At 28.5% G+C, this 14,723-nt stretch overlaps 1 protein-coding gene across 4 annotated transcripts in view; it reads left to right on the top strand.

Moving 5' to 3' along the window:
- Window positions 1-14,723, top strand: part of LOC107445532 (protein O-linked-mannose beta-1,2-N-acetylglucosaminyltransferase 1) — a 128,186-nt gene that overhangs the window by 95,155 nt on the left and 18,308 nt on the right. For all 4 annotated transcript variants that reach the window (XM_043050135.3, XM_087152564.1, XM_087152566.1 and 1 more), the window contains 4 exons: window positions 2,708-2,825; window positions 6,404-6,502; window positions 10,756-10,883; window positions 14,353-14,423. In XM_043050135.3, the coding sequence (XP_042906069.1) occupies window positions 2,708-2,825; window positions 6,404-6,502; window positions 10,756-10,883; window positions 14,353-14,423 (416 nt within the window). The remainder of the gene's footprint in view (window positions 1-2,707; window positions 2,826-6,403; window positions 6,503-10,755; window positions 10,884-14,352; window positions 14,424-14,723) is intronic.

Below are 14,723 nucleotides of genomic sequence, written 5' to 3'. Positions count from 1 at the left end.
TACTGATTTCTTAAATTAAAAAAGTCGTTGCACTAATTAATTAGCATGAGTCACTCCCTCGAACCATTAAGAATGAGTTCGAGAACTTGAAAATCATTAGATCAAAAGTTATTGGAGGTAATCCGTTCTTTATTTTTCGCATTGTATATGCATATATTTTACGTATGTGCATACATACATTTGACACGCTTATATTGTACATATATACATCCGATGTTCATATATATTATATACATGTACAGTGCACCCAAAAAACAGAATAACTTTTGATCTAATGATCGGATCTTCACGTTCTACTACACAATCTTAGTGATTCGAGGAGGAGATCCCTCAAATATGCTAGTTTATATAATTTAAACTACAAAATCAGACACAAAAACGTACTTTCTCTGAATAAACATACCTTTTTTTTCAGATCTGGGTTTCTGGCCCCCAAAATATGGACCCAATAATATCGTCAGGTGAGCGGTCCAAAGTTTGCACCCCTTAATGTTAATTTTACATTTTGCATATTTTGCCATATCTCGAGAACTTCTTAAGCAAATTGAAAATTTTTCACACAATTATAAGATTCATTTATCCAAAGATAATTTCAAGCAAAAAATAAATTTTGGTAAATATTTATTTTTTAAATATTTTATCTAATAATAGTCAAAAAAATTTTGAATTCTAAGGAATACAATTTTTTTCATCCTTTTAAAGTATCTAATTTTACAAATATAAGAATTATACCAAAATACGAAATTTGAGAGAGATTGGTTGAATAGTTTCTGAGAAATCGAATTTTAAAAAATCGTATTTTTAAAATTCAATTTCTCAGGAATTGTTCAACCGATGTCGCTCGCATTTTGTATTTTTCCATGTAAACTTAGATACTTTAAAATAATGTGAAACATTGTATACCTTACGATTCAACATTTTTCAACTATTATTAAATAAATTTTAATAAAATATTTTATTTTTAGTATGGGATTCTCGTTGTATAAATCAATTTTATAATTTTGTGCAAAAGTTTTTCATTCGTATTAAAAGTTCTCAAAATATGACAAAATACACAAAAAATGAAATTAACATTAGAGAAGGAAAAGGACCAATCCGGATTAAATATCACCCTAAATTAGACTCTTAAAAGACTCGATTGTTGGTGTATGGATAACAATATGACTGTAAACCTTAAAGAAGTCAATTTTTTTACTTTAAATAGACAACCTTTCTCTCCCCGCCTTGTTTTTAAGGGTACTACTTTGCAACATAATGATGTTTCAACTTATCGGGGCTGCATCTTTGATTGCAGACTAAAATGGAACAGACATGTTGAGCATGTCATAACAATGGCAAAGAAGAGACTCTTAATCCTTAAGAGACTAGCAGGAGTTAAATGGGGGTGCGGAAAAGATACTTTAAACTCAACTTACAAGATCTATATTCAACTGATTTTGAATTATTGCAATGAAGTGTTGATCTCGGCTTCGGATGGAGTCTTAAAACTCCTTGATACCTTCCAAAACCAGGTATTGAGTATGATTTCAGGAGGAGTTTAAACTACCCCCATACTTGCTATGCAATTACTTTGTGATCAACAACCGTTGACTAATTTAATTAAAAGGAATGCAGCTATCCTGTATAATAGACTAATTAGATTTCCTTATCATTCCTTTTGGCGAGAATATGACTGTAGCAAGACTCACAATCTAAAGACTCAAATAGGCTTCATCCAGTGTGTTCGTGAGAATACCCTATATTATGTATTCAACAATGCTCCATACGAACTGCTGTTTTGCTGTTTTTAGCAAGTCCATTAGAATATATGATTCTTGATGTTAGATTGGACTTTTTTTTTGGGGGGGGGGAAGTTTGTTATTTATGTAAGTGCATATAATTGAAATTTAACCGAATGAAAAATAATAAAATTTACCTCAATCTTTTGAGTTTAATTGTGCTAATGTGAATCTGTGTTACTTTAAATGAATATATTTATGAAATAAAAATATAAAATAATAAATGTGAGTAAATTTAAAGTCAAGCTATAATGTCCCTAAAAATTTTATAAACTATCATTTTCATATTCAGATAGTTTTTTAAATATTGTTAATTATGCTTTTATTTACACTTAACAGCTTACATATACACTATGCTTGCTACAATCAAAAGCATAAGTGGAAATTAGTTTTTTTTTCTGTTGTCTGCCTGAACAAATCTATATTGTTTTTATTGAGTATGTTTTCAAAATTGATAAAAGAGCATAATTAAAAATTATTTAAAATTCATTTAAAATTAAATCCATTCAATTATTTATTTTATGTTGCATTATAAGCATATTTATATGGTTTTAGCTTTATTGTATTTATAGATGAAAAAAAGTATTATATTCTTTATTTTTTATTAAATCTTTAGTAGTTAAATATACCTTTATTATTTTAACTACACGCATATATGAAATATTAAAGGTATACACACATACGTACATGTATATACACCACCCTATTTGATGTTTTCAGTTTGTTTTTAATTTTACAGTTTTTAATCTATTAGAAAATCCAGACAGAAACTAACGTACTTTCATCTCCTATGACTATTCACACGCTAATGGTAAAAGCGCTCAAAGTGTTGCCACCTATAGCCCATGTTAATCGCATATAGTGTTCTGAATATTGTAAAAGAAATTTCTAAATTTAATGTATTTAACTGTGATTGTGTTTGTGTACAGGATGAGGGAACATTCCAGATGAAGCAACCTGCTAGGGAATTATTGAAGCGGTTAGGCAGCAAAAAAGCTCAGGTCATTGGTTGGAGAGACATGTGGACTATGGCCACACAGAAAGGAGGTACAACTATATAATATAAACTATCTATTATATATATAAACTATTATATAAACTAACTATAATATAAAGGAGTACAACTATATAATATTATAAAATTTTACACCTCAATAAGTAATTATGGTTATTTAGGGAATGCAAGCATTGTCTAGTTTTTTTTGCACTAATTTGACTTTTTACTTTGTTTTTAAAGCATTTAAGCTCTGCTCCATTGTTTGTTGAAATCATTGTTTTGCCTTATTATGTGTATATTTAGAAATGTACACTAAGCTAATTTGGATTCCTAAATAACTATTTCTGAAGGTCTGTCTTTCTTAATTTTGCCATTGAAGTAGACTATAGATTTAAAATTATGTATGATGAAATAATTGTTTTGTTGATGCTGATTAGTTGAAGAAATAGTAATTGTTTGTGGGGAAACAGTGCTTGAAGAATTATTAAAGGAAATTATCCATTTGTCCAATTATTCTATTCTGCTGAGTGATAAAGATGAGCAATTATTTATTAAAAATCATAAATTCCATAAATGAAGAAAACAAATTTGATGAACAATAAAAATCTTTTAATTTTGTAAACCTGGAGGTCCCGCAAAATAAAAATTATTCTTAATTTTTAATTTTACAGTGTGCCAAGTAAAGCGTACCTCCATGATTAGCCTTTGATCTAATGATCGGATCTTCACATTCTAGGAATCAATCTTAATGATTCCAGGGGGTGCCCTCAAATAGGCTAATTAATAAGTGCAGGCTATATTTTAAGTTTCAAAATCAGACACAAAAATGTACTTTCTCTGAATAAACACCCTTTTTTTCCCAACCGATTCGGATTTCTGATCTTTGAAATGTAGGAGGGGAGCCCTAATCTGGGAAATGTGGACTCCATGGTGAGGTCAGCAAATCAAAGTTTCGACCCCTTAATTTTACTTTTCATGTATTTTGTCATATCTTTAGAATGCAAATTAAAAAAAATCTTTGCACACATAATAAAATTTGTTTGTCCAAAAATAATTAAATGCAAAATATAACTTTTGGTAAATATTTTTACTTTGTTGGACTAAAAAATTTTGACTTGTAAAGTATAAAATTTTTGATATCACTTTTGAGGATGCAATTTTACTTGGTAAAATATAAATTAATTTAAATGAAATATGTTGAACTGAGAAATTGATTTTAGATATACGACTTTTCTAAAATGCAATATCTCAGGAACTTTTCAACCAATTTTGTATTTTGCCATGTAAAATTACATACTTTGAAATAATGACTGTATACCTTACAATTCTAAATTTTTTTTAAACATTATTAAATAAAATAATAACAAATATTTACTAAAATTTATTTTTTGCATATAATTATTAGTTAGACAAAAGAATTTTGTAATTTTGTGCAAAATTTTTTCAATTCGTTTAAAAAGTTCCCTGGATATGGTGAAATACGTGAAAAGTAAAGCTAACATTAAAGGGTCCAAATTTTGGAGCGCTCTCTTGATAAAATTATGTGAGCTATATTTCTCAAATTGCGACTACTCTCTCTGTTTTGGGGGTCCGATTCCCTATATTCGGGGGCATGAAATCTGAATCTGTTGAAAAAAGGTATGTTTATTCAGAGGAAGTACATTTTTGGTATGATTTCTTCGCATATTTGAGGTCACCCCCTCGAATTACTAAGATGGAATCCTAAACGTGAAGATACAATCATTAGATCAAAAATTATGCAGGGTAATTAATTATTTTTTTGGTGTACTGTCCGTATGAATTAATAAAATAGTGAACTTTGAAAATGACCCAAAGAATGTGGCTGCAAGGCCAACAGGACACCTCCGTCCGTCAAGAAATCAAAAATGACATGTATAACTTTGGAGGCCAAGACAAGTTACGGAATCCATGTCTATTAGTTTGCTTTAATTTATTATGAAGGCACATACACATTTTCATACACATTTTAATGTGTTGCCGGAAAAAGAAAGTGTGAGAAGCAACAAATTTTAATAAAACATTTTGAAAACCATACAACAGATTTCAAATTCTACGCAAATGTGTCAGAGGGTGATGTAAAGCAGGGTCCATAGCGTTTTTAAAAAGTGCTCTTTTCATTGAGTGTTTTTAAAAAGTGCTTCATTTTCCCTTTTTCAAAATGAGATTTTTCCTTCACTATGTTGATTTTAAATTCGATTTATGCAAAAATCTATTTTGACGTATTGTCAGTCCATAGCGTATAAAAACGCCATTCGATTCAATATTTTATGATTTTTGACAATTGTCAAAAATAATGACAAAAGTTTTTTTTTTTTCCTTTTTGACATGACGGTTAAAACAGGATAAAACCGTCTATTGTCAAAACCTTTCCAACCCTGCCTAATTATGATACTTTTTTAAAGTGCTTAAAAATATTTTTTGACTGCTTAAAAGGTGCTTATTTTTTGTTGAATAATTTGGCTATGCACTCTGTAAAGGGAATCTCTAAAAATAGGTTTTATTCAGCACTCAATTCAAGGTTGTGGTACAAAAGGAATGATTTTTATTTGTTGAGAAAATCAAATAAGATGATAATATAGTTTTTAAATGTTAGGAAATATGTTATGCATATTTCTGCATGACAATTAATAATTGTTATCCATTGTTTTAAATAAAATGCTTTCTTTTTCATATAACACATTTCTCGATTTTTCTTTTCATTGATGGAAAAGGTTTTTTCTGATACTTTACTCAGTTCTATTGTCTTTTAAATTGGATTTTATTTTACATCCGTTGTCGAACATCTGTCTCAGTTTTTGAGTTAACGACTACAAATGTTCAATTCCGTAGTCTTATAATTTTCAACCCGATCCAGAAGACAAGGGAACTCTTGGATCAAGTATTGGGAGAAATTTTGCCTTCTTGGAGGACATTTCGATGGTTATACAGTTACATGGAGGTGGAAAACCTCCCCCTGTTAGCCCAATGGTAAGGGGACCCATGATCCATCTACCACTGAGGATATTTTACATTGGCACTGTGGCTGGTGCGAGCCGGGTATAGAATTTATCTGGACCAGTCATCTTTGGGATTCAAAGCCTGATCACCTCGTGGACAGGCGAGTGTTCTATCTCCCGAGCCTTACAGAAATGACTGCAAAATATTCAAAAATAATTTGCCAGATTACAAAACTTGAAATTACAATGTAGACTGCAAAGAAGTGGATAATATTTTTTAACACACTCGTACTGAAACTTAGGATTTGCCCATTAATTTGGATTGGTCTAAAAAAATGGATTTGCGCAAGGTAATTCTATAAATTGGATAATTCAAAATTTGTAATTAATAAAAGGTAGAATTTCAAATTTAATAATATTGTGTAATTGAAATGTTAATTGTAAATAATTATAATGAAATTTACGAAATGTTAATTGTAAATAATTATAATGAAATTTACATTTTTATCAAATCAATGTACAGTAATGGTACATTATTGTTCCAGCTTTAATCATAATTCTAAAAATGTTATATTTTTGCTTAAAAGCTATAGATTGTTTGTTTGTATAAATGTTTTGTATTTTTTTTAAATAAACCAAATTTTAATTATTAAATTTATAATTATGTGCAGGTAAATTATATGGGGAAAATTACAGTAAAAGTCCTGAATTCAACAGCTGGGGTGCACCTGTATTGTTGAGAGTTGAAGTTCCTTTAGTCCCAGTCGAAGGTAGGTTCCTTTACAAAAGTAACATTTTTATACAGAAAAATTTAGTTATTGAATTGTTGAGTATTTAATAAATAGTTCAATTCATAGTGAACAGCATAATATTTCACTTAATTTATTTCTGATAGTTTGATAAATATTTTATTATTCAATCTGTAATATAAATAGTTCAATTAATGTTCCTTCAATTAAACTATAGAATAAGTAATTTAGTCTGGCACCTGATTTTTCTGCTAATTAGTGGAATTCCATTGCTCTCAAGATCGTTTTTTCTAATTTATATTCTGACAAACTTTCCTCAGAGTTTCGCTAATCTAAAACTTAAATTTGGTTACTTGTGCAAAATCTTGTTAACAAGACTTTTATTCCACCCTTACTAGCACCCCCCTTTTTTCTTAAGTTCTCATTCAGGTGTGATCCTAACTTTTTTAACGCAGATTTGTTTGAGAAAGTCACAACTTCTGGTAAACTTCAAGAACACAAGACCAAAGAAATATATAATCCATAACTTCATCTGAAATGAATGAATTCTTGAGGCAAACACAAAAGTATAAAACTGATAATCTAAAAATAATTCTGAAATGGCTAATATTTAAAGATTGTTCGCTGGAAAAAAAATCTCTTTTTTTTTTTCATTTGTGTTTAAACTTATATTTTAATCGCTAGCAATTTTGCCTCAAATTCAGATTTGTAAGAAAAGAATTAATTAATCAATGTGACAATATTTGCCTTCTTTTTTTATTTGGCTACTAGTAGATCTAATTAATTTTTAATGGGATATTACGATTTCAAATCATGCTTTTCAGTTATCACTTTTCAACACACTCGATATCATCATTAAATCCGTGCTTCGAATCTTTGAACTTTTCTTTTACAGTTAATTCAATTGATTTTCTTATGGTTATTAAAATTCTGGTATTGTTACGCCTCTCAAAATTTGAATCACGCATTTAAGTCATCACTTTTTGATGTGGTCGATACCATCGTAAATAAACGTGGTGTTTCGATAGTTTTATCGGCTATTATTGCTGCAAATTTTCTCAATGTTTTATTCTTTTTTTAATTTCAGTTTTGTTTATATATTATTATTTAAATTCAGTTCAGTATTATTCAAAATATTATTAAAATTCAGTTCTTGCATTCATTAGTCACTTTTTGACGTTATGATACCTCGTTTTTTTAATTTACTTTTTCACAAGTATTTGCTACTGATATGCGCATGTATTTTTTAAATCCCTGTATTTTTCTACAATATTATTAAGAAACGAGAAGTTTGAATGACTATTTTTTCACATGCTCGTTTTCAGCAAAATCCATGTGACGTAATGATTGGGCTTTCTTGGCTGTTATTGCTGTGGATTTCAAATGATTGTTAAAAATCAAGATAATATTATGATACGAGGAATTCAAAACGTGAGCTTGAGCATTCACTTTTTGATGCATTAACTCTATTATTTTTTCAATAAATTTTTCCTTAGTTATCACTAATGATTTTCGTATATTCTTAAAATATTGATGTTTTTAATGCAATATTATTCTTTGTAACTTGTGAATCTCGAAAAGTACATTTAATTAACCCCCTTTCGACTCATTGAATTTCATTGTGTATGCACTTGGTATTACCATCAATCTTTTTTCAGTTGTTTTCATGGCTTTCACAATTGAAATTTATTTTCTTTGCTGCGATAACGATGAATAAAACGCGAAAAATGAAGAATATGTATTTTTTTTAAATATGTTCTTATAAGTGTTGATGAGAAAAAAAAAATTTTGACAAAAATTTTTTTCTCAATTTTATAAATAATTTTGTGGATAAAAATTCCAGTCTTTTATTTATTTTCTATGAACAAAAATATAGAAAATGAAGCACTTAAAAAAATTGAAAATAGAATTTCAAATAATTTCTTCTTTAAGCAATCACTTGTCTGTTTAAATAGAATTTTATTAGTCAAACTAAATAGATATTTTAACATTTATTTTATCTTTTAAATAACTTGATAAATATTTTATTATCAATTGATTAATAGTTTGATAAATGTAATACTAATAAAATTATAATATAAATAGTTTAATTAAAATTTATTTAAACTATACGAATATTTTACGTAGAATAACGTAATTAATTTTATCTTTTGTAATTGAGTTTTTTTTTATAAAGTAGCTTATATTTAATATATTGCAAGGGTTTCGCAATTTTATGTATCTTTTTCCTGTTTTAACATGTCTTTAGTGTGTAAGACAAGATAATGCCAATTGGATACTTAAATATTGCTTGCTCCTAAAAAGAAAAAGACCTTGTTTTTATTGTTCAACAGTCTTACTGATTGACCTCCATTCTTCTCAGAATAGTCAAACTGGCTTTTTCTAGAATTAGTTTATAACATGTATTCTAGTTTATTTCTCTATATTTTTGAAAGAGCTGCAAAGAAAAGTATACTTGATACTAATAACCACAGTGACTCGTAATCCTTTGTCGATTTAAAATTCATATTTAATTAGATTTGAGAAGCATTCCACAGTATTTGACTTAAAATGTCTTGCATAATGAAAGTTCATCATTGAAGAAGGAAAAAGTATAAGCTAAACTAATTATTATTTTTTTAAATAAAAATTAGTGGAACTGGTATAGAATATACATTTGTGTAAAAGTATTCGGTTGTTATGAGGGTGGAAGTATAATGATGTGTGTGTGGGGGATGGTGTTTCTCATGGTTTGGCCTGTCAGTTCTTGCGGTTGGAACTCTGAGATGTCTGCGGACAATACTGCATTCCCAACTCTATGAAGGCCCATTTCTCTTACATTCACGCATCGAGGCTTGCACATACGTGGTTTGACGAAATATGTGTTCAAAAAGGCCTTCTCAGAGCCCCATGACGTAGCCATCCTCACTGCGAGCACAGCTGTAATGGAAATCCTAAAATTAGTGAAAAGTCTTCCACAGAAGGCTGTCATCGTGGCTAAAGGGGGTGACCAACATCATTTCAATATGTGCTTCTGGACGCTCTGATGTTCGTACCAATTGATGTACGGATATTTTTGGCCGGGTAATGTAGTAGGAATTTTTAAAAAATTTATTTGTGTTGTCTTGATAAGATACAAGCATTTTTGGAATATTTCTGGGTCTATCTTGAAAATAAATATATTGCAATCAAAAAGAAAAATTGTTCAGAACAAAAATTTTAGTTAGTTAAAAGAAATTGCCGATAAGATTGTAAAAATTTATTTCTATGATATTTTAGATTAAAGTTTAATAATGAATCATAAATTCACTCTTTTACCAGGTATTTTGACTTTCTTTTTTAAAAATAGTTTGAAAATTTTGTTAGAAATATATTTTGTTTTATACAAAGACACATGGTTCTATTTTTTAATTTAAAGGTAAACAATTGTTCTTTAAAGCAATTTGAAATGAAAATATCAGCTGAATGGAACTGCAAAAACTCTGTTCAAACTTTTTATTAAAAAAAATAATGCTAATTGAAAGATTTTGTTACTTATTTACGCTACAGTGTATTAAAAGGTTGGTTTTTGTTGAAATTGTAATGAATTTAATTTTTTATGGCTTGATTTTTCCAAGAATGCAGCATTTATGCAAGAGATAAGATTCTTACTTCTATCCAAATTGTATGTTTTAATAATTTTTATAAGCAATCACAAAATAAAAATGTCTTGTTTAATAATTCAAGCTTTTAAATACTTGTCTTTTGAATTCATTTAAGATGTTTGGTTACTAAATTTGTCTGTTATGATTTTAAATTTTTTAAAATTACTTTTTGAATGAGCAAACATTTATGACGAAGCCAAATGGGTATAGCAATGTGATCTGTAAGGCCCACATTTTGATGATACTTGCATTTTTGGACATTTTTCCACTTTTTATGGGAGGTTTTTTTCAACATAAAAAATAATTTAGTTTTTTTCAATATTCGTTTTTTCTCTTTTTTATTATGTTTAGAAGTCAGTAAATTCTCTTTTTTGTGTGGTTATTTTAGCATGTGTTACATTGTATTAGCTAAAAAAAAATTAAAATAATAAAGCTTTTTTATATTTTAAAGACTTTATTTTTACATTTTTAAAGGTATTTACAGGGATTTTTGGTCATCAAAATCCTGGTTCTGGGGATTTGAAAGGAATTGCTAATTCCAGAACTGCCAACATGGGAATAAGTCCCTATCCTTTATTCATTTATTTTTTTAAAGGAAAAATAAGTCTTTCTCCTGAATCTGTTTTCTAAATATTTGTATTTTCTTTTTAGAGAGTGAATGTGATTGGGCAGATAATGAAGAAAACAATAGAAGAAGAGGTTTCTGTAACCACATTGAAGGGTACGGCAGCGTCTGTAGTTGCCTTGATCCTGCGCCCCTTGCATTCACCCCAAAAGAAGTGAGTTTTCTCTGCTAACAGTGTTTTCAAGTCTTTGTTGCCAAGTAAAATAAGAAGGCCACAATTAAGGTGCAAAAATATGTACCTATATATAAAGTAAATTTATAAAAGCAGTGATTTTTATTAAGTTCAAAACTATATCTTTAATTTATTTATGTACCATTTTGCTGTAAAGAATTATATGCACCTTAAAACGGACAAATTACATAAATATTTAGAAAATTGTCTAAAAAAAATTTAAAAATCGCTAATTTAGCTATACGATCTGTGGTGCCCAACATGAAGCCAGTTAATTAATAAAAATAATGGAATTATCGCCATTAAAAGTTCATCAAAAGAATTTTCAAACTTCCTTGTGCAAACAAATTAGGCAATAAATTGAATAAGGAGATGCAAGATATAAAAGTCGCCTCAGTTTTAGTAATGCAACTGAAAGACAAATTGTCCTGTTTGATAGAGGACTAGATAAACATCACCAAGGCACCGTTGCAGTCAAATAAGGAGACTATTTCAAGACTGCAGAAACCTGTGAAGATGGATTCTTAGAACTCTTGAACTGAAAAAGTGTTAACTAAGATTCCTATGCTTGCGGTTATAGTGGGGGGGGGGGACATTGAAATTACCCGTAATGGAACTTAAATTCAGTAGTGAAGTAAAAGACTACTTGACATACTGGTCTCAATTTTCAAAAATTCACAAAGTTTAAACATTATATGACGATAATAAATTTTACTACTTAATGCAATCTGTAATACCAATTCAAGAGATCGCATTATAATGGCCTTAATGATGCTAGGTTTAGCGTTAATTGGTTTGTTGGAGTTTATTGGCACAAGAGCCAGAAATGGCTATACTGTGCCAGTCACTAGGTTTTAATCTAGGTCAAACTGATGTATTTTTTCATAAAGTAAAGAATAAAAGTCCTATAGTTTTGATAAACTTTAAAAGGTTGTGATGTATAGGGTCACCAAGCAAAGATTGAATGTTAGGATAAAAGCTGCCAAAAAGTTTGCTCCTCATATAAATGTTTGAATCGTTCGCAGTCAGTTAAAGTGTGTTTAATAGTAATGTCAACACGTCATAGGGAAGAACTAGGTGCAGGTTCAAATTTTAGTACATGCAAAGCGAGAATGACCAATGCACAATCTATTGATTATAACCTGGGTTTTGCGATCAATATGTATTGTTCTGAAGTTGTCAAGATTAGGATAAATTTCCCACAGTTTGTTATTAATTTGTTTATTCCAATGTTCTTTCCAAGCCTGTTGTACATTTACATATTTAGTTTAAAATCCGGAGGTGTTACAAAGTTATTGCTTGTTATTTGAGTGGTTTTAGCCGCAATGTCAGCAAGGTCATTCCCGCGCATGCCAACATGTGATTGTGTCCAACAAAAGTAGATATGGAACCCTTCATCCCTAAATTCTATAAAGCAACTTTGAATTTTATGTATCACGGGGTTTTGCCCGATGCGAGGAACACTTGATATAAAACTGTGCAAGTTTGTATAAATTATCCACTTGCGTTGAGTAACTTAGAAATGAGTGGTAATAAAAATAAAGAAAATCTAATATAGTAAATCATAGTAGTAAAATGTTTAGGTAAAGATGAACTGTGTCAGACTTTAAATGTTACATAAAGTTAACCTAACATTAGTTTAATCATAAAATATAATAATATAAAATTATTTATGTGGTTTTTATGTGTTAATGTTTTTGTTTTTTTCGTATTTAATTTATTCAAGAAATTTAAATTATATCTTAAATTTTATGTTCAATGTGAAATTTAGATTTAATCAACAGTAATTATTGTACACTTTTCTTAGGCAGCGATGACAATCACTTCACCGACAGCTCATTTGGACGACTTGATCAATTGAATTTTTGTTTTATAAATTCTGAAAAACTTTCTTTACTAGTTTATCAAATTTTGTTCTCTAAGGAAACTTTTTTTTGTGTGCCATATTTTGCATTGTCATAAATATGCTTTTAATTTTACTTAAAATTTGGTTATTGCTGAGACCTGCAATTATTAAGTAGTAGAACTATAAAAAGGTTTAATTATGGGGCATATCAACTTTAATTTTATTTGATTTTGGTTTTACAGAATTTTCTTGTTTTCTGAAATGAATTCAAAACTATTATCAAAAGTTTCATTTAAAAAGAAATTTGAAAATATTCATTATTTAAGAAACAAATATTTTGCTATAAAATAAGAATAATTGTTCTAAGAGGGTGCGTTTGAATATACTTTATCCGATCACTTGCTCAGGGATATACATGTAATTACCTATAGATATTTCTTTAGATTAGTCATTGAAAATTCTGCCATTACAATTTCATTTTTGTGAGCCCTTTTAACCCCTCACAAACGTGCTGGGGGTTTTGCAAACTACCAGATGAGGGAAAATGGTTTGTGACATAAGCAATGCAATGTAGCAACAAAAAGTTAATGCTAATATTGTTTTTTTAATATTATATTACATATCTATATCAGTCACAAAGGTATCTATATATATTTTAATGCCATAGATAATTTTAGCAAAAATTATTAATGGAGTTGGTTAGTAATTAAGCTAATAATTTTCATTTTATAAGATTTTAGATTTCTGTTTGCAAAAAATTTTTATTTCATGGAAAATTAGAAATGTAAGGCTATATTATGATTGTTAATAAACTATATTTAAAATAATTTTGATCCTAAAAGAAAATCAAAGGGCCGCTGCCATTCTGAACCAATATTTGGTATGTTTTAAAATGTGGATTTCTACTTATCTTTGAATTCTTAATAAATGCTAAGGGAAGGTATTAAGAAAAAAGTTTTATTTATAATATTGTGCATTATTAATACTGTTATATTTTTAAATTATGATATTAATACCTTTTTTTATTTTTTTATATTTTAACTTCTGATTAATGTCTATTTTCTTAAAGCAAATTAGAAAAGCAATAATATATATAATGACACAATTTCTTGGAATTTTGTGACTTTTTGTACAGCATGTAATTTTTTTATTGTTAATATTTACTAATAACTTGTTATATAACGGTAAATGATTTAAAAAATGTTAAAAATTAATTTTTAACAAATTTATTTACGCATTCACAATCCAGTCATTTTTACTGCTTTTGTGCAATATAGGTGTATATACTAATTTTCAATCTTTCTAGTGTTAGGCATTACATCTTATCTGTAGTAATAGTCTTTGTGTACATTAGGAAAAGTTAATTTTCTAAACTACATTCGTTATTTATTTAATTTTTTTTCTTGTGTGTCTTTCATGATTTTCTATGACAATAAATCGATTTTCTGTTAATTATAATTAGATTTGTTACATCTTTCTCTTAATACATTATTGTTAATATGTTCTTTTATATTCATATTTAAGTATTGCAGTAAGCGACAAAATCTTCATTTTCTGACTTTTTATTTTGGTTTACTGCATTTATAAAAATATTGTTTTCTTTAGATTCAAAATAATCGTGTTAAAGATGTTCCTGTGGCTATCATTGCCAGCAATAGACCTCACTATTTATACAGGTCAGTCTTTCTCTTCATTAGTTAAAAAACATTAAATTCTTTTTAATTTTTTATCATCAGTGATATTTGATTCAATTTCCTGTTTGGCTTTATATTGTAATATGCAATGAAACTTCTGAGGCTTTGTGTTAAAAGATGGCCGGTATTCGTATTCGATCACTTAAAATCCTTGCAAGCTAAAGATGAAGGGAAAAAAAGGGAATTAAATTAACTAAGATACACCTTGAAACAAAATTCATGTAGGCAATGAGTTCAGAGGTTTCCCATGATGTAAATAATATGGAAGATGCTCTTTAATTG

Source organism: Parasteatoda tepidariorum, chromosome 1, assembly GCF_982258835.1.
Source record: "Parasteatoda tepidariorum strain Cologne lab strain chromosome 1, Ptep-v5.0, whole genome shotgun sequence".
Lineage (NCBI taxonomy): Eukaryota > Metazoa > Arthropoda > Arachnida > Araneae > Theridiidae > Parasteatoda > Parasteatoda tepidariorum.
Note: the sequence above shows the minus strand (reverse complement) of the source record. Positions and strands in the feature narration are given on the sequence as shown.